At 62.4% G+C, this 18,140-nt stretch overlaps 7 protein-coding genes across 7 annotated transcripts; 4 read left to right on the top strand and 3 right to left on the bottom strand.

Annotated features, from left to right (window-relative positions):
- Positions 1-958: 958 nt before the first annotated feature.
- On the top strand, positions 959-1,491 carry PLICBS_008215 (uncharacterized protein; the record flags this gene model as incomplete). The annotated part of the gene is made up of 2 exons (XM_018324291.1): positions 959-1,037; positions 1,097-1,491. The coding sequence occupies 2 exons, from the start codon at positions 959-961 to the stop codon at positions 1,489-1,491; spliced, it is 474 nt and encodes a 157-aa protein (XP_018177470.1).
- A 1,858-nt stretch (positions 1,492-3,349) lies between these two features.
- Positions 3,350-5,008, top strand: PLICBS_008214 (homocysteine synthase; the record flags this gene model as incomplete). The annotated part of the gene is made up of 5 exons (XM_018324292.1): positions 3,350-3,396; positions 3,494-3,548; positions 3,607-3,690; positions 3,760-4,718; positions 4,783-5,008. The coding sequence occupies 5 exons, from the start codon at positions 3,350-3,352 to the stop codon at positions 5,006-5,008; spliced, it is 1,371 nt and encodes a 456-aa protein (XP_018177471.1).
- Positions 5,009-5,415: 407 nt separating this feature from the next.
- PLICBS_008213 (uncharacterized protein) lies at positions 5,416-6,408 on the top strand (the record flags this gene model as incomplete). Its single annotated transcript, XM_018324293.1, has 3 exons — positions 5,416-5,893; positions 5,976-6,068; positions 6,179-6,408. 3 exons carry the CDS (start codon positions 5,416-5,418, stop codon positions 6,406-6,408), a joined length of 801 nt encoding a protein of 266 aa, XP_018177472.1.
- A 393-nt stretch (positions 6,409-6,801) lies between these two features.
- Positions 6,802-7,990, bottom strand: PLICBS_008212 (uncharacterized protein; the record flags this gene model as incomplete). Its single annotated transcript, XM_018324294.1, has 3 exons — positions 6,802-6,842; positions 6,911-7,779; positions 7,893-7,990. 3 exons carry the CDS (start codon positions 7,988-7,990, stop codon positions 6,802-6,804), a joined length of 1,008 nt encoding a protein of 335 aa, XP_018177473.1.
- A 1,796-nt stretch (positions 7,991-9,786) lies between these two features.
- PLICBS_008211 (uncharacterized protein) lies at positions 9,787-12,143 on the bottom strand (the record flags this gene model as incomplete). The annotated part of the gene is made up of 2 exons (XM_018324295.2): positions 9,787-12,053; positions 12,131-12,143. The coding sequence occupies 2 exons, from the start codon at positions 12,141-12,143 to the stop codon at positions 9,787-9,789; spliced, it is 2,280 nt and encodes a 759-aa protein (XP_018177474.2).
- Positions 12,144-13,836: 1,693 nt separating this feature from the next.
- Positions 13,837-14,604, top strand: PLICBS_008210 (uncharacterized protein; the record flags this gene model as incomplete). The annotated part of the gene is made up of 1 exon (XM_018324297.2): positions 13,837-14,604. One exon carries the CDS (start codon positions 13,837-13,839, stop codon positions 14,602-14,604), a length of 768 nt encoding a protein of 255 aa, XP_018177476.1.
- Positions 14,605-15,064: 460 nt separating this feature from the next.
- Positions 15,065-17,521, bottom strand: PLICBS_008209 (protein O-mannosyltransferase 2; the record flags this gene model as incomplete). Its single annotated transcript, XM_018324298.2, has 5 exons — positions 15,065-15,708; positions 15,760-16,522; positions 16,581-17,133; positions 17,190-17,320; positions 17,384-17,521. The coding sequence occupies 5 exons, from the start codon at positions 17,519-17,521 to the stop codon at positions 15,065-15,067; spliced, it is 2,229 nt and encodes a 742-aa protein (XP_018177477.1).
- Positions 17,522-18,140: the final 619 nt, after the last annotated feature.

Raw genomic sequence — 18,140 nt, 5'->3', positions numbered from 1 at the left:
TGCATCAACGACCGTGTCGGCGAAACTCTCGATGCGTGGTAGTTATACAACAAATCGAAACATCGTTTGGCACACTATTAGGTGCATCCAAGGCACGCTTTGTATGATACAACAGCCTCTTTCAGGACGCAATACGTTGGGCGCATGTCTCGGCAGCAGGAGGCACCCGCGATCCCTGGAAAAAAAAAGGAGGTTCGCGTCGACATCACTCTCGCCGCGACGTTTTCCATCGTCGCCTTCCCGCGCGCCGCCGCCCGAGGAACCGCCGCCATCAACCACCCCTTTCTCTGTTTCCACACATATCACCCGCCGCCGAGCTAAATCAAGCAACAACCGGGCAATCCAACGCGTCACGTTAAGTTATAAAGTACCGGGATGCAGATCAATGCGTCATACTAACTCGGAAGGGATCTGGCCCATCGCGGCACTTGCCTGCGGCGCGCCCCCCCTCCCCCCGCCACCACTTACCACCAGTGACCACCACCTTTCACCAGCGCATTGCGAGCCTGGCCCCAGTCGCATCCAGTTTCAGAGCAACCCTCGAGTCTCAGATATTCGACCGTGGGTTGCAATGGCGGGGCCCTCCCAACCACCCAAGCCACTTCTCCTACCATGGGGCTCTCCTCCTCGTGCGACCATGCGAGAAATCCTGCTAGGCCGAGTGACGTTTATGCAAAAAAGGGGACCCAGAGTAATAGACGGAAGGTCGTGGGCAGAGACTCTGCGTCCTTCCATGTTGTTTTGACTTTGAAAGGCTCGATCTTTCCCCCCCACTGCCGCCGCCACGAAGTTTGGGGGTGCCTTTGTTTAAATCTGCGACGTCGTCTCGCTGCTCTGCCTGATGCCTTTGCTGCTGCTATTCCAGTCAAGCGAGTCAAGATATTGTGCGGCAATTACATACCTTATCGCGGCGGCTGCTCCCGGCCCCTCATATATTGATTAACGCCAAGTCGTCGCCATGGGGCGCGCAACGAACGCCTCACTCCGGGTCTTCCAGGCCTGCCTGGCCGCGGCCGGCATTGCGCTTTCAGCCTACGGTATGTCTACAACAATGCAGCGTCTACCCTGCCGAGTCATGCTGACGACGGGCTGGCAGTCATCAACTGGTTCTTGACCGACACGCGGCACGGCTCGCCCGGGGCAGTCACCTTCCTCGCCTTCGCCTCGGGCGTCTCCCTGGTGTCGGTCCTGTACCTGGAGCTCGTGCCCCGGGTGTGCCCGCGCATCTGGAACCCGTACGTCACGCTCGCCTTTGAGGGCACCAACACGGCACTGTACTTTGGCGGCTTCATTGCGTACGCCGTCTTCCTCGGCACGCTGAAGTTTTGTCGCGGCACCGTGTGCCTGGCGGGCCGGGCCGAGTCGGTGGTTGCGGCGGCGGCGTTTTGCGCGTGGATTGCGTCGACCATCCTGACGGCCAAGACTATCATCATCAGTCGCGGCCGGGCTGCTGAGCCTCAGGCTAAGGCCTTGTCGGCGCGAGCGGTGTGATGATGGTGCAGAACACGTGGCGGACGAGGTGACACTGGTGGCAGATGCAGACGCGGTCTTTTTTTGTTTTGTGTCTTTTCGAGCGAGCGACCCGGGCGAGCGACGACGGACGTGTACGCATGGCGGGAGGCATCTTCTTTTCACATTGCACGGTTGCGGCTGCAGCTATGGCGATGTGTTATCTGACCCCTAGCAGAGCTATGGAGGCGAGAGAACCAGGCAGGCAGATGTGCGCAATGCGCGGGAGCGTTTGCGTGCGACGAGACAATGTACACGACACGGACACAGACGGCCGGACATGACAGCCCGAGAAGGGATACGAAAGAAGCGGGTATATCATTACAGAATGAATTCTTGGACAAGGTCTTGGTACAGCCAGGTAGTGGCCCCTTTGGTGCTCAGATCGTGAATAACTTCCGTGGTAATTGATGGCATGGTGCACGTGAGGTGGTTACTGGCCGCGGACAAAGTGCTGCTGGCAGCTTGGCGGTAACGAGGACATGAATGCTCTTCCTATCATCGTGTCACACTCCTACATATGCATGACATGACAGCCAGTGGTATATTGGATTATTCTACATTGAAGTGAACAGGGCAATAAGCCGGCGGCTGTCGGCAGCCCCCTCCGCTGACGCTGCCGGGCCGTCGGCCGGCACACAAACACGGGCGGCGGGGACACACACACCTCCAGGGCTCTCTGCGGCCTGCATTGACTCCCGCCTGCAGCCCGCCCGACCGGGACACGAGCACGCCACGCGCCGAGCGTGCCACAGCGCACCTACGAGTAGGTACTTCATGGATGGATGGCGGCGCCCCACGCGCGTCCAGCCTCCAGCCCCCATCCACACTGCCCGTGTTGGTGCTGTGCTGTGCTGTGCTGTGCTGCGCTGTACTCGTACTGTGGTGTAAGCCCCTCCAAAAAGCTCCGGCCTTCGGCGCCCCTCCCACCTGTCTGTCTGTCTGGCTGGCGCCCCCGCAAGCAGCTGTCACAGGCGTGCGGTGGATCAACTGGAAACGGACCCCGCGCCGATGAGGCTCTTCAACCGCAGATGCGGCAGGGCACCTCACCTCACCTCGACTCTACCCGCCCGTGCCACTGTGATACTGCAGCGGTACTCGCACAGCAGCAGCAGCAGCAGCAGCAGCGCCGTTTCTTCTTCCAACGGTCCAACACCCGCGTACCTAGGTAGAATCTAGACGCGCTCCCATCGCTGTGTCAACCTCCAAACATCCCAACATCTCCCCTCCAGTGGCCCGACCTTTTTCGACGACACCTGCTGTTTAGCCGTGATGACGCGAGCGCCGTCGCGGCGATGGCGTGCTTGCGTGCTCGCTTGCGCGGGCGGCCGGGCGGGCCACTGGGGAGCTTGGGACCCCTCCTTGTCCCCCACTGTCGCGGCGCCGATACCTGACCCGACCCTAGGTCTAGCCGTGGCTGCCCCTCCATCAACCTGGGGCGCCACCGCCCGGCCGGCTGGGAGAGAGCTACAGCTGTGCTGCAAGTAGGTGCCTGTAGGCGGGCGCGGGGAGGCAGAGCAAGCACCTCAGCGCGTGTCCGGGTGCCGTCAAGCATTGGATGGCTTGCCCGGCTGGCGTGAAGGGGGCGTGCAATAACGCAATTGCAGCTGGGCTGCCGGTGCCGGCAGTAGGGTCTCAGACGACGACGGGAGTGGTTCGTCTCTTCTCTTTTCTCCCGTCCGTCCTCCTCCATCTCTTTGGTCTCCTCCCCTCCTTTCCTCCCGTTCACACCCTCTCCTCCTCCATCCTCGTTCATAGGTAGTCTTGGGCCTTATTGTAGCTCCCGACGACCTCGACCTTTCAAGCCCGTCTTGCCATCACCACCACCACCACCGCCGCAATGTCTGATCTGAGCAAGAACTTTGAGACGCTGCAGCTCCACGCGGGGTAAGTCGAATTGTCCTGGCGGCTGGCGGGGGAGGGGTTCGACAGTAGTTGGGGCTTTCCCAGAAAGTGTACTGACTTGAGGTTTGCGGTGCCACAGCGCGGAGCCTGATCCCACGACCAAGTCGCGGGCCGTGCCCATCTATGCGACTACGGTATGACATGCAAAGTACAAACCCTCGGAGAGGCCAATTGGGCTCACGAGCGTCGCAGAGCTACACTTTCAATGACTCGGCCCACGGAGCGAGGCTCTTTGGCCTCAAGGAGTTTGGCAACATTTACAGCCGCATCATGAACGTGAGCTCAGAACCCCCACTCACAGCTTGATGGGCGTATGCAGAGCCGCTGACTCCGAACCCGTGACAGCCCACCGTCGACGTCTTCGAGAAGCGCATCGCGGCCCTCGAAGGCGGCGTCGCCGCCCTCGCCGCCTCGTCCGGCCAGGGCGCCCAGTTCATCGCCATCAACACGCTCGCCCACGCCGGCGACAACATCGTCTCCACGTCCAACCTCTACGGCGGCACCTACAACCAGTTCAAGGTGTTCCTCCCGCGCCTGGGCATCCAGACCAAGTTCGTCGACGGCGACAAGCCCGAGGACATTGCCGCCGCCATCGACGACAAGACCAAGGCCGTCTACGTCGAGAGCATCGGCAACCCGCGCTACAACGTCCCCGACCTCGAGGCCATCGCAAAGGTCGCCCACGACGCCGGCGTGCCCCTCGTCGTCGACAACACGTTCGGCGCCGGCGGCTACTTCATCCGCCCCATCGACCACGGCGCCGACATCGTCGTCCACTCGGCCACCAAGTGGATCGGCGGCCACGGCACCACCATCGGCGGCGTCATCGTCGACTCGGGCAAGTTTGACTGGGGCAAGCACGCCAAGCGCTTCCCCCAATTCGTCGAGCCCTCGGAGGGCTACCACGGCCTCAAGTTCTGGGACACGTTCGGCGCCATCTCCTTCATCATCCGCGCCCGCGTCGAGATCCTGCGCGACCTGGGCGCCGCCCTCAACCCCTTTGCCGCTCAGCAGCTGCTCCTCGGCATTGAGACGCTCAGCCTGCGCGCCGAGCGCCACGCCAGCAACGCCCTGGCCCTCGCCAAGTACCTCGAGAAGAGCCCCTACGTGAGCTGGGTCTCGTACCCGGGCCTCGAGAGCCACCCCTACCACGCGGCGGCCAAGAAGTACCTCAAGAAGGGCTCCGGCGGCGTCCTGAGCTTCGGCGTCAAGGGTACTGCCGAGGCCGGCAGCCAGGTCGTTGACGGCTTCAAGCTCATCTCCAACCTGGCCAACGTCGGTGACGCCAAGACGCTCGCCATCCAGTGAGCCTCCCCTTTCCTCAATTCGTTTGGTGTAATGAACCATGAAGACTGACTGCCGGCGCAGCCCCTGGTCCACGACCCACGAGCAGCTCTCCGACGAGGAAAAGGCCAGCTCCGGCGTCACCAAGGACCTGATCCGCATCTCGGTCGGCATCGAGCACATCGACGACATTATCGCCGACTTTGAGCAGTCCTTCAAGGCGGCCTCCGCGGCCACCACCACTGGCGAGGCGGGCAAGCCTGCCGGCGTGACGTCCAAGGACCACGCCGAGGCGCCCGTGGCCCCCTAGAGCTAGACGGCATGACGACGCTGTGATGACTGACGAGCGTTGGCGGCTGTTCGAATACCCATGATGACTCGAATAAATGAACAAATTCGCTGAATGAAAGCTGCTCGCCCTGCTCGTAATCTCGTTTGTCCCGTGTTCTGGGCTGCAAAGTGAAGTAAACGAGGTTCAAGCCGTCCGCGTTGGCCTTGAGGAAGTGGGGTGTTGAAGGCTGCGAGAGGCTCAAAGAGCCCAAAGCATGTGCGGGTCCTGGGTAACCCCAATGGACCTCGTTGATTGGCCAGCGCCGGCTAGCTCTGGAACCTCACACCTCACCTCACCTCCAGCTCGTCATCCCGCATCACCACAGCCTCGCTCGCACCTCCATCCATCCAACCCAGCCCGCCGACCACGCGCGCACCCCTCCGACAATGCAACTCCCATCCCTGCTGCTGGCCCTCCTGCCGGCGCTCGCCGCCGCAGCGACGGCGGCCACCACCACGACGACCATCACGCTCATCCTGCCCACGAGCCCCAACCCCTTCACGCTGCCGCCCAGCACGCACGCCACGCTCTCCTCGCTGGGCGCGCACCACGCCGCGCCGCTCTCCACCGTCAACACCTTTGTCTTCCGCAACGTTAGCGCGGGCTCGTACCTCGTCGACGTGCACTGCCCGACGGAGGCGTTCCGGCCGCTGCGCGTGGACGTCGGCCCCCCTGCCGTCGCCGGCGGTGCCGACGCTGACGCTGGTGCTGGTGCCGAGGACACGCGTCTGGTTGTGCAGGCGTGGGAGACATTTCGCGGCAATGACTGGGGGAATAAGGGCGAGGTGATGGCCTTGACGGAGGGTGGGGGCGTGCATGTCCGCTGGATGGGCAAGAAGAATTACTTTATGGAGAGGCCCAAGTGTTTGTCTCCCCTACCCGCGGCCGGTCGACTTGGACTACATGAAAGGGGGGAAAGGGGCGAATTGGCTAACCGCTTGTGCAGTCTCCGTTCTTAGCATCCTCAAGAACCCCATGATCCTCATGGGTCTGGTCAGCATGCTCATCTTCATCGGCATGCCGTACCTCATGGACAACAGTACGTCTTCCTCGCGCATATCCGCGCTCTCTTCAAACTCCAATGCCACCTGCACACCCGCTGTGCGTGGTCTAATGCAGCGTCGCTAACACGTCTGTGCCTTCCTACAGTGGACCCCGAGATGAAGGCCGAGTTCGAGGCCCAGCAGCGCAAGGGCGGCCTGGCCGCTCTCATGGGCGGCGGCGGCGGCGGCTCCGGCGGCGAGGGCGCGCAGCAGCCCCAGAACCCGCTCGGCGACTTCGACATGGCCGCCTTCCTGGCTGGCTCCAAGAAGAAGGAATCTGGCAACGGCGGCGGCGGCGGCGAGGGTGCGTCGAAGAGCCAGGGTGTCAGGAGATGAGGGCCCGGGGGACGGCGTGAGTCGATGGGGTGGCAAAGGTGTATTTGTACAGGATTGCATGAGAGAACTTGGCATGTATGTGTCACGTGGACTGATGAGGTCGGGGAACAATGAGATATAGACATGTACGAAGCAGCCCACATAGTAGCATCCGTTTATAGTCCCGACAAGGGGCTCAAGTTACCGTCACCATCACCGTCACCACACGTGCCTCATAAACGTCGTTTCACGTCATCTACGGTAATTAGAGTATGCAACACCAACCAGCTGTGCTCCTGCAGTTTGCCCTCATGCCTCCTGTCCACCGCATCCACTCCTGAGGCCCGACACCTCCCGCCCGCACCCTTACCCACGGCTCCATCCACGCTGCTGCGCCGCTCTCATCCCTCAACCTTAAAAGTCGCCGCCGTCAAAGTCACCATCCTGTCCATCCTCTGTAGATACTCATGTTAGCGATCCAAAGCTTCTCTACCACTCCAGGGCGAAGGGTGAAGCCACTTACCGTATCCCTCCTGGTACGCCTCCTGCTCGTGGTCGTTGATGGCATCCGCGATGAGCGCGCCGCCCAGCACACCGGCGCCCAGGCCGAGCGCGCCGCCCGCCAGGCCCATGCCCATGCCGCTGCCGCCCTTGCGCTGCGGCTGCTGCTGCTGCGGGTACCCTCCGTAACCACCGCCATAACCACCGCCGTAGCCCTGCTGCTGGGGGTAGCCGTAGCCGGGACCGCCGCCCCCGTACCCGGGCTGTCCGCCGTAGCCGCCGTACTGCTGCGGCGGCGGCGCGTAGCCACCATATTGCTGCTGCGGAGGCGGCGACTGGTAGTACCCCTGCTGCTGGGCTGGTTGGGGCGACGAGTATCCGCCGCCGCCGTAGCCCTGCTGCGGCTTGCTGCCCTTGCCGCCGAACAGCTTTCCCAGCAGCCCGCCCTTGCTGCGGTCGCGGTCGCCGCGCGGGGGCATCTCCGTGGGGAACTGCTCCTGGGGATACGAGCCACCGGTACTTGATGGCTGCTGCATGTAGGAGGCAGCGGCACCGCCGGCGCCGGGGCCGGCGCTGCTTCCGCGGGCGCGGGCGTCCTCCTCGGCCTGGAGCTTGGCGGCGAGCTTGGCGTCCTCGTCGAGGTGCGCGGACGAGCCGGCGCCGGGCGTCGTGGGGTTACCGCCGGCACCGCCCCCGGCGCCGAGGTTGCCGCCGTGGTTACCGGAGCGGTCCTCGTAGGGGTTCTTCTTGGTGTCTGTCGGGGCGGTGGCGCCGGCGCCGGCTGGCTCGTAGCCGGGCGGGGGCTCGTCCGGGGCGTTGTCGTCGACGGGGAAGACGGGCGCGGTGGGCTTTTCCCACTGCGACTTTTTCGTGTACACGTTGACGTAGAACCTTGAGAGTGTCAGTGTCGGTGCCAGTGCTAGAAAGCTCCCCGAGCGGTTCGCCCGTCAGGTTGCGGGTGACGAGGATAGGGGGGAGAGGGGGGAGGGTAGACGAATACTCACCATTCCTTGTATTGCTCGTTCCAGCGCGCGGCCCAGCCGGCGGGCACGTCGGGGGCCTTGGGCGGCGGGGGGCCCGGCGGCGGAGCGAAGTCGTCCATGCTAGGAGTGTAGTGGTAGCTGTTGTCGTGGGCGGACGTCAGGCTGCCTCGGTAGGTAGGTATATGGGTATGCCGAGGAACACAAGGAGCCTCTGAGTGACTGGCCGGTCTCGCGGGGGACTCGCGGAGAATATTCACTCGTTGGGAGGAGAATGGCGGAGCGAGGAAGTAGGAAGATGAGCAGGAGGAGGAGGGTGAGGAGGGGTAACACAAGGTGGAAGAAAGGTGGTGGTGTTGGATGATGATGGGACAAGTAAGGTAATGTATGTATGTAAGCTTGTCACCGCACCACCACCGGGGAGCGAGCTAATAGGTTTCGAGAAGAACCGGTCGGCCGCCGCGCGCGCGTGCGTGGGCAGCAGGATGGATGGAAGCGGAGTCGCAGGTATAATATAAGCTAGCACCGAAGCTTGGCGGACGCCGCGGCTATTTAGTCCGTACGTAGCAACAGCAGCAGCAAGCGAGGTGGCGAGCGAGCGAGCGACGCGTTGTTGGGCCTGAGACGAAAAGAGGAGAGTGCACGTAATTTTGTAGGTGCGATATATGGGAGCGAGAGAGGGGGGAACGCTGAATAGAGAGGCAACGACTGGGTGATGGTACTGGTGGTGGTGGTGGTGATGACGAGGAGCCCTTTAAGACGCGGCGAGCGTTGCCCCTCATGCACATGCACAGAGGGTATGGGCGGCGCACCTCACGTCGTCCAACAAGCCACCTCATGCGGACACAGCCCTGGCTCCCGTCGGTTCTACGTGCAGTTGGGGCCCGTGGCAGGACGCGGCGGCGGCGGCGGCGGCGGCGGCTCCTTCACCTCACGGGCCACCGATTACCTGTGGGAGCACAATCACGGGCAGGGCATTCGAGCTGTCGTCATTGGGTAGGGTGGCGTTGGCTCAACGCTGAACCGGCCTCCAGTGCAGTGCAGGTGGGCTTCTTCTGCCCGGCCCGGGCTTTTGGTGCCTGCACTTCGAACCCCGAGCACAGCACAGCCCCCCGTGGAAGGGACGGGAACCCTCATCATCAGACGCTCTGCGTTTTGAGGCCCGCCTGTCCCCCCCCGGGCCCAACATTGCCAGCGCCGCCCGCTTGGGGGGGCATGCAAGCCACAGCCCCCCCTGGCTTGCAGGTGCCGGACATCCGAAGCTCCGGGGGGGGGGTTGGGGTTTGGTGGCGGCTGCCCGGCCTGGAAATGGGAGCTCTGCCCCCCAAGGCCCTGCCCGGCCTGGGCTGGGCTGCAGGCGGGCGGGACAGGAGGCCTACCGGCGCTTGGGGGATCCCGTCCCTGTCGTCGTCACCGGGGGGCGTTGCCACGCCTGCGCGGGCACGCCGCCGGTGCATCAGCCACGCCGGACCGGGTGACGAACGACGACAACAGGAGCCGCCGATGGCTGTGCAGTCGGGCTCGCTTTCGGGTTGCAGCCACGATGGGAAATGTTGCGTCGCATTTGTCAAGAGGCGGGAATTACGCATCTAGAGCGGGAGAGCATGCTCGAAGCACTGCTTAGCGAGACGAGAGATCTGGAATACTGTACATACTACGAATTACGTACGTCGTTCCAAGGCGGCAACCCTTTCATGGCTGTCGACAGACTTCACGATGCGCAACAAACCGCACAGTTGAGCAAACCGACGCGCTCTCTGTTCATAACGAAAAATAACGCTCTACCAATCTATCCATGACACCAGGCGGCCACACGCCGCACCAGATAATGCCATATCAGAGACACCGACGACGATGAAGCCGCGCCCTTACCTGGGCCGCCGCGCTGCACGCCGTCCATCGCTTCAAGCACATCGCTTCAAGCATATCCCTCCTCCCCGATCCGCCGCTCGCCAAAAAGATACGCCGCCTCCAGGCAGTACCGCCCGTGGCCCCTATCCATGCGCCGCTCGCTTCCGTAGCAAATCAGCACCGCGTCCACGATGCCGCTCAGGATGCCCTCCATCGCGCCCATGACCGAGTAGCCAATGAAGCTCGCCATGATGCCCACCACGTACGCGTACGCCGACCCGCGCATGCCCGTCCCCTCGGGCAGCTGGATCCGGAGCTGCTTTGCCGTTATCACCCATCCCGCGAATCCCAAGCCCGTGGCCATGATGAGCCGCGTCGCTACGAGGAGCAGCTTCGCCAGCCGGTACGGAAGTAGCCCGTTGGGCTGCCCGCGCACCCGCAGCGTCCGCGGCGTGAGCGTCGTCGTGGGGATCGCCGGCGACACAATCTCCATCTGGTCCAGGCCCCTTGCCGATGTCGCCAGACTCTGCGAGTGAATCGCCCCGTACGTGACCGTCAGCGGGTTCGTAAGCGCGATGATGGGTGTCGGTATCCAGAACGCCGCCAGGTTGGTAATGGCGCCCCCGATCCTCCTAGGCAAGAAGAGCAGCGGCGCTCGGATCAGCAGCGACAGCAGCGTCGACTCGCAGATGCTGCCGAATATCGTCGTCGTCGCATGCGCGGCCGCAGCCAGCACAATCTCCTTGGAAGGGGTCGCGGGCGCCGCGTTGCGATGAAAGTACCACTGCGATACCGTTGCCGCCGTCGTCGCCCGATGCACGGCGTTAATCACCGACAGTGTCCAAAGATACATGAAGATGAATGCAGCGCCCAGCCACCAGCTCGACACCTGGATCACGAAGCGTACCAGCGACTTTGAAAAGTAGCCGCCCATGAAGACGCGCGTGAACATGGCGAGCCAGCCCCACGTCCACACAACAATCAGGGCGAGGGTCCCGAAGCCGACGAGGAGCAGTCCCGGATTCTGTGCCAGGATCTTGGACGAAAACTGCAAGATTTCGATCGCCTGGTGGATGGCCCTGCGACCTTTGACGACGAGCCAGAGCCACAGAATGCACGAAGCTGCGGGTATAAGCGACAGCCACCGCATGACTCTATCTTGTGCGCTTCCTCCATGTGTCCGTCCCTTGAAGGAGGAGATGAACGAGTATAGAGAGAAGGACAGCATGATGACGGGCACCGCAATCAGTATGACACTGACCAGCGGCCGCACGAAAGACCGGAGGGCCGCCAGCCAGACAAAGGACACGAGCACCGCAACCACCGTGTCGACTGCCAGCATGTGGAATGACTTTTGCAGCGTCGAGTATATCGTGTCTCCGACTGGGCTCTTTGACGGTGACGTGTGCAGCCACACGAGGACAAACGTCGACATCATGCCGGCGAAGCTGATGAGGAATATCCAGGCGAAGAAGGGGTCGTGGCGGAAGAGCTCTCCTTCGATCAGGAGATTCCCCGGCTGGGCTTGCTCGAACTCGGCTGGGTCCTGCCTTCGTATGCTGCTCACTTCCGACTCGTTGGTCTCGCTCCGGTTGAGCATGAAAGGTGTACGCTCTGTGTGTGACTTAAATTGCTGAAACGGCGGAGGGCTCGAGTCGGTAGGGGCCTCGCCGCCGAGTAAAGACTCGGGAGGGTCCTCGTCGGGGTCTTCTTGCGATTCCAGCCCGACATCGACCATCTTACCCTTGCTGTCAGGACTGTGATGCTCGCCGGCCGCTGGTGGTACCTCCTCCGCCTCTTCCAATAATGTGTCGTGAGCAGGTCGTGGTTGATGTGAGCTCCGCGTGCCGTTCCAGCTGCTCTTGATACCGCGCTGCCTGTAGGGATGATCCATACCCCCCGTGCTGTCTTCGATGGAGCCGCGGCTGTTTGCCGACTCGGTGCTTTCGGCAAGCTTGCTCGCGGCGGCTACGCGCCGTGACCGCTGGAGCGCAAACAGATCCGCCGCCTCCCTCTCGCGCTCCTCCTCGTCGTCCTCCTCGCGGAACTCGTCGAGCGTGCTGTGGAACAAGGGTGCGTCCTGCGCAGCCGAAATGCGGGAAGCGAACGCTAGGTTTCCGAACCGCGAGCCGGCGCCGGTCTGCTGATACGGGTTCCCGCCATAGCCCCGCGACAGAAACGACCGGCTGGGGGCGTTTCCCCTACCCGCGTCACGGGTCTGCCGGCTCGGTCGCGAGGCCGGCCAGTCGCTCGTCCGGGGCGGTTGGTCGTTGTCCGTTTGGCCGGCAAAGTTGGACAGGCGCGACTGCGACTGGGCCAGGAATCGTGAGGCATCTGGAGCGGGGGTTCGAGAGTCAGAAGGGGGCGCTCTCCTACGATCAGCAAACGAGAGACGGGCGGGTTGTACGCACATTCCGAGAACATGATGATGGCCCCTTCACCAACCGCCGCCTCGCGTCGTGCGCGGCGCGGCTACCCCGATGCTGACGAAATGATTGATGGCGGTCGCCAGGGCGAAAGAGAAGAGCCAACGGGCTGGGCTCGTGCTGCAGGTGTCGCGAAACGCGGATGGATGGTCCAGGCAGCAGATAAGAGTCGTGTGTGCCAGGCAAACAAGCGGGGGGAAGGGTCCCACGGCTATGACGATGCGATGGCGGTATTGTTTGCAGAGGATAAATGAGGCCGGGGGAGACGTGCGCTGGCTAGGACGAAGATGATGATGGAGAGTGAGATGCGACGTAAGACAAGGAACAAGAAGAGACTCGGTCGGTGATGAGGAGCGATGCCCAGTGCAGATGGACGGGAGGGTTGGTCATGCGCCGTGAGGCGGCTGCCGGTGCTGGCGGGTGAGTGACGAGCGAATGACCCATCGTCAGGCAGACCCAATGATTGCCGCTGAGGCTCGGGGGGCAGCTCTGGGGGAGGGCCCACCTGGCCGGGGGGGCCAAGGTTCCATAGCCTGGGCAGCCCGCTGCGTCACGTCTAGCGCCTCTGGCCCCATTAATGCCGCCTGAGCGTGAGCGTCACTCAGGCGGTGGCGGGCGGTGACAACAGCCCAGGCAGCTGCCCGCTGACGCTGGGAACCTTGCTCTCTTGGTAGCACTGCCTGAGAGACGCCAACCTAACGCGAAGCCTAGCCGCCACGACGGCCCAAGCGCTGGACGCAAGCGGCAGTGTTGGAATCATCGGCACGGCTTCCAAGGGTCCTCTTTATCACGGCAGACGCCGCGTCTCCCGGTAGGAGGCTTCCACGCCGGGCTCAATCCAGCTTCTTTTTCCTCCAGCTGGAAGAATTCTGCTCCTGAGCCGTGTGGTCGTCGCACCACAGTTGTCGACTTGGGCGACGGATACCTAGGCGGGTCCTGCAGCTCTTATCGCGAGCCCAGTCCTCCACTGCCCGTGCTCGTGCTGCGTCTCGACTTGTCTCTCCACCGGCTCCAGCTTTGCGTCACTGCCCGTGGCAGCGCCCCCGAACAGTCTCAGCTGCTGCTAAGGTACAGCACGATGAGCGACCGCCCCCCCGGCCCCAGCCAGGGTCACCGGGGCTGTCGGAAAATCCACGCCGGTGGCCGCCTCCCCCTCCCGTGACGACCCGCCGTGACACACAACCCAATCCAGACCTGACGACCCCGTCCCATCATCCGCCCGCCGCCGAACGACGACCGTTCTCCCGTCCCCATTCACGACCAGCCCGCCCATTCATCAATACCCTCCCCCGACTCAGGCCTCGTGCACGTCCGTTCCGCGCGCGTGCGCTCTGGTTCCTCCGACCTTGTACAAGTAATTGTCCGGCTCATCAACGGGAGTTTTGTTCCTTCTTCCTCTTTTTAGCTTGCTTGATAGTGCATATTGATTGCTGTTGCTGCTACTGCGGCATCGCAATCTGTCTCGTCGACGCCCCCGGCCGCCCGCCTCCTTGCCGCGATTCCCTCACACATTGTCTCGATCCAGACACACACACGCACACACACTCACACGTCCGGCACGTGTCGCAACACCGGCTACCAACGTGTAGCCAACCGCCTCCCCCCTTGTCGGGCGGCTCTTCCATCCCGGCCCGGCCACCCCTTTCCCACCGACCCGCGCCGCCCTCGCTCGCAGCGTAGCAGCCGCGCCCATGGCGTCCACGCCGTGGGACTACATCGCCAAGCTCGTCTGCATCGGCGACTCGGGATGCGGCAAGTCCAGCCTCACCATCCGCCTCTGCGAGGGCCGCTTCTCCCCGCACCACGACGTCACCATCGGCGTCGAGTTCGGCTCCCGCATCGTACCCGTCGGCCCGCCGCACAGCAAGCCCTCCTCGCCCTTCGCCGCGACCACCACCACCGGCGACGGCTCCTCTCCCGCCCCTGACGGCCTGCCCGAGCCGCCCCGCGACACGAGCAAGCACCCGCAGAAGCACATGAAGCTCAGCCTCTGGGACACCGCCGGCCAGGAGACGTACAAGTCGGTCACGCGCTCCTACTTCCGCGGCGCGAGCGGCGCCCTCCTCGTCTTCGACCTCTCCCGCAAGCAGACCTTCCAGCACGTCACCGACTGGCTCAACGACCTGCGCCAGATCGCCGAGCCCGACATCGTCGTCATCCTCGTCGGCAACAAGGCCGACCTGACGCAGCAGGAGCGCAACGAGCGCGAGGTCACCCGCGAGGAGGCCGAGGAGTGGGCCCGGAGGAACGGCGTCATGGAATACGTCGAGACGAGCGCAAAGAGCGGTGAGAACGTCGAGAAGGCCTTCACCAGGGTCGCCGAGCGGATATACCAGAACATACAGGCCGGCAAGTACGATTTGAACGACAGGAGATCCGGCGTCAAGGGGCCCGGCGCCGGCGGCAACCGGCAGGTCAGGCTGGCCGACGCCAAGTCCGGAGGCGGCGGCTGCTGTTGAAGGGACACTTGTTCCATGGGGGGAAACATGAGAGAGCACGGTTCACACCATATGTTGATCGAGCATGATACCCGATATCGCAATCCCCAGACGCACACCCACGGCACGTTACGTTACGACTAATGCAGTAATGCATAATGTACGAGCACACATCGTCAAGATGATCATGTTCACGTCCCACGTGCCCCGTTCGAAGGTTAAGGAAATTATCATATTGCATTAGACGCAGAGCCTGCCCTCCGGTTGTTCTACTCGTTTTTAGAGACCTTTTTATACATCCCGGCCCAAGTTCGTAAAAATCCCGTGACATCCCATGCCTAGATTCCTACAGTTGTCATGGAGGGAGCGTCGATATCGCAAGGCGACGTAGGCCTTGCTGAACGGGAGCCCTGCGGATTCCTCCAAACCGCGTGTGAGCCGTTCATCGTGTCGCTAGCAGCCAACAGCGTTGGAGCTGTCTTTAGTCGGTGACTCTCCAGTTGTCGAACCACTTCATGTAGCTGTACTGCTTGTTGGGTCCGACCATGCCCCAACAGATGGGGATGAACAGGATGTAGAGTCCGATGATGACAGTGTACAAGACTCCGTACACCGCACCCTGGACAGTCGAGTTGCGGTTCCTCACGAGCCAATCCACCAGGAACCCAAACGACAGGACGGCAAAGTAAAGCGCCGGGTAGTAGTGGTGGACGTAGGTGACACGGGCCATGATGACGAACGGCAGGTAGTGCAGGAACCATCCTGCAACGGGGTAGATGCCCGCGTAGTGGATCTGGTCAATCTCCTTGGAGTTCAGGTCGTTGAAGCCGCGCTGCCAGCGCACCAGATACCACGCCACGACGAGACCGACGACGCCCAACGCGGCGGTGCTGCCCCAGTAAACCAGGGGGTTGCCGAGCAGGAAGTACTTGACAATGTTGTCATCCCAGCCGCACATCCGGAGACCAACATGCAAAAACGGCCACTGCCACCATTGCGAGGCGAGATCGTCCTGCTTGTCGGGGTCGGGAACCAGCGCGTTGTTGGAGGTCATCATGGCCACGTTCAGGTGGACAAAGTCGTGGAAGAATGGCGACTTGTACACGCCAGGGTCGCCAGCGGGCACTACACGGAGTCAGCGAGCACAACACGACCAACAGGGGTTTCTCCACGTACACTTCTCGTTCCAGTGAGCCTCGACGTTCCAGTGGGTGTAGGCGTCACGAGGGTTGTTGTCCTTGGTGCAGGTAACCTCGATCTGGCGGAAACCCCACTGCGGCAGGTTCTTGTTGGTGGCCTTCAGGTAGCAACCCAGAACCTCGTGCTTCAGGCGGAAAGCGGTCGTCAGGGTTCGGATGCGGCTGCGGTCACGAGAGGCAACGTCCCGGACGACCTCGATCTTCCAGTGGTCCTTCTCGTCGCCAACTGTGAGATTGCCGTAACTCGAGACCTCCTTGTCGGCCTTGGACACGGGCGCGGAGATGTCGTGCGAGTGCAGGTTGCGTCCGGTCTGCGCGTGGATGAGACGGATGACGGAGTTGTCGGCAAGGAACCTCATGTCCTTGGACTCGGGGTCGTAGTCTTCCTCGCGGCGGTTGGGGTAGAAGAACCAGTCGTTGTTGGCATCCTTGTGGTGGTAGCAAGTAACCTGCTGCTGCTGAGAGCCCTCGGGGTAGGTCTGCACGTGCGAGTGAAGCAGGCCGCCGCCGTATCCCATGTTCTTGAGAGTCGCGCGGGACCCAATGGCAACCTCCAGGGGGCTGTTCTTGCCGACTTCCGTGCCCTTGAGGTTGGCCTGGAAGAGCGAGCTCATCTGCGCGTCACCGGGGCCAGTGTGGTCGAGGATGGCAAAGTGCAGGGCAAAGGACAGCATGTAGATGAGGAAGGGGATGACGATGAGGCCGACAACTCGGGTGACGAAGTGGGCGCCGAGTTCAGTCTATGGGGTGATCGTTAGCCATCCATAACTTGTTCCGCACACGTTGCAGAGCACTTACGACAGGCATCTTGGTATCGCCAAACTTGTTCCAGAGGTCCTCAATCGTGTACAGGCCGACCAGGGCAGTGACGAAGAGTCCAACAAGCTTGACGCTGCAGACGCATCCGATGCTCACGCCAGTCATGAAGAGCCAGAAGAACCACTCAGGCTCGAAGCTGTTGTGTCGCTGGTTGTGGAATTTGGCCCAGCAAAAGACGGTGGCCACGGTGCCACAGAGCAGCATGGAATCGAGGAGGATGAATCGGCTGATCGTGGTGTACGAGTTCTCGCAGAGGACCATGAGCGTGACGAGCCAGACGGCGGGCTTACGCAGGCGAAGCTCCTTGGCCGTGAAGTAGGCCAGGGGGATGCAGGCGATGCCAAACAGGGCATTGAAGACGCGCATGGAGGTGAAGTCGACATATTCGGGGTATTTCTCGCCAGACTTGAACTCGAACGAACCGTTGTAGCCGGCGAGGACTCCCGAGAGGCCGACGAGCATCTTGCCCAGCGGGGGGTGGACGTCGAAGTAGTATTCATGCTTGATGTAGTAGCTTCCGAACTTGCCAAAACTGGGAAAGGCCGAGGTTAGCAAAAGCCTCCAGGGGCTGCGGGCGGCTGGCCATACTGCGCTTCGTCCCAGGTCACAATGTCGCTGAGGCCAATCTTCCACAATCGCGTGAAGAAGGCGAGGGCCGTGAAGATGAGCGGGGCAAAGATGGGCTCCCACTCGTCAAAGGTTTCGGCGAAGCTCTTGTCCTGGCGCTCTCAGTCAGGTCACAGATCAATGGCGCCAGGTGTCTGCACGGGGCTTCGACATACCTTTTTGGCGAGCTTCTTCTTATCGTCGGCCTGGCCACCCTGGGGGGTCAGGGACGCTTGCGATGCGGCGACGGGACGCTTTCTCAGGCCATCGCCGAGGTCAGCCCCGGAGGCGACGGCGGCCCTGTCGGCAGCCATGGACACGGATCAGGGGGCAATGGAGCGACGATGCCTCGTCCGGAGAAGCAGCGATGGGGGAAACACCGGACAGGACGCGGCGGGAGGAGGATAAAGGGGAGTCGGCGTTGCTTGCTGCCGACTTACCCGGAGCGGATCGTGAACGACTGGACGAGCTGGGAGGAACTCAAAAAAGACGCGGGCCACCAATGCGCAGCCGCGAGGAAAGAGAAGAAAGGGAAGAAAAAGAAGAATGGCCAAGAACGAAGGCTTCTCGGCGAGAGGGATGAAAAGGAGGAGGAGGAATGCCGTGTGTAGCGTTGGTGAGAATGCGCGAAGACAGATGGCCCCTTGGCTTGGCGTGGTGGAGGCTGTTTGCAGCTCAGCTTGAATAAAATGCCACCTTGCCCTTGTCGACATGGGGCTTGGCTGGTTCGACACGAGGGGACTGGTGAACCCCTGCGTCGCGCGCCGCGCTTCCGCTTCCTACAGCGGGCAGCCCGTGGAGGACGCGCGTGGCTTAGGTGCTGAGTGCCCACCACGGGTGCCCTGGCTTGCCCGACCTGGTGCAGCCAGATAAGTGTTGAGGCGGTGGTGGTGGGCGGGGCCGCTGGAGCCAGCTTTCCGGTGTGTGCTCCAG

Source organism: Purpureocillium lilacinum (assembly GCF_023168085.1).
Source record: "Purpureocillium lilacinum CBS 284.36 DNA, scaffold_6, whole genome shotgun sequence".
NCBI lineage: Eukaryota > Fungi > Ascomycota > Sordariomycetes > Hypocreales > Ophiocordycipitaceae > Purpureocillium > Purpureocillium lilacinum.
This window is presented reverse-complemented; position numbering and strand designations above follow the sequence as displayed.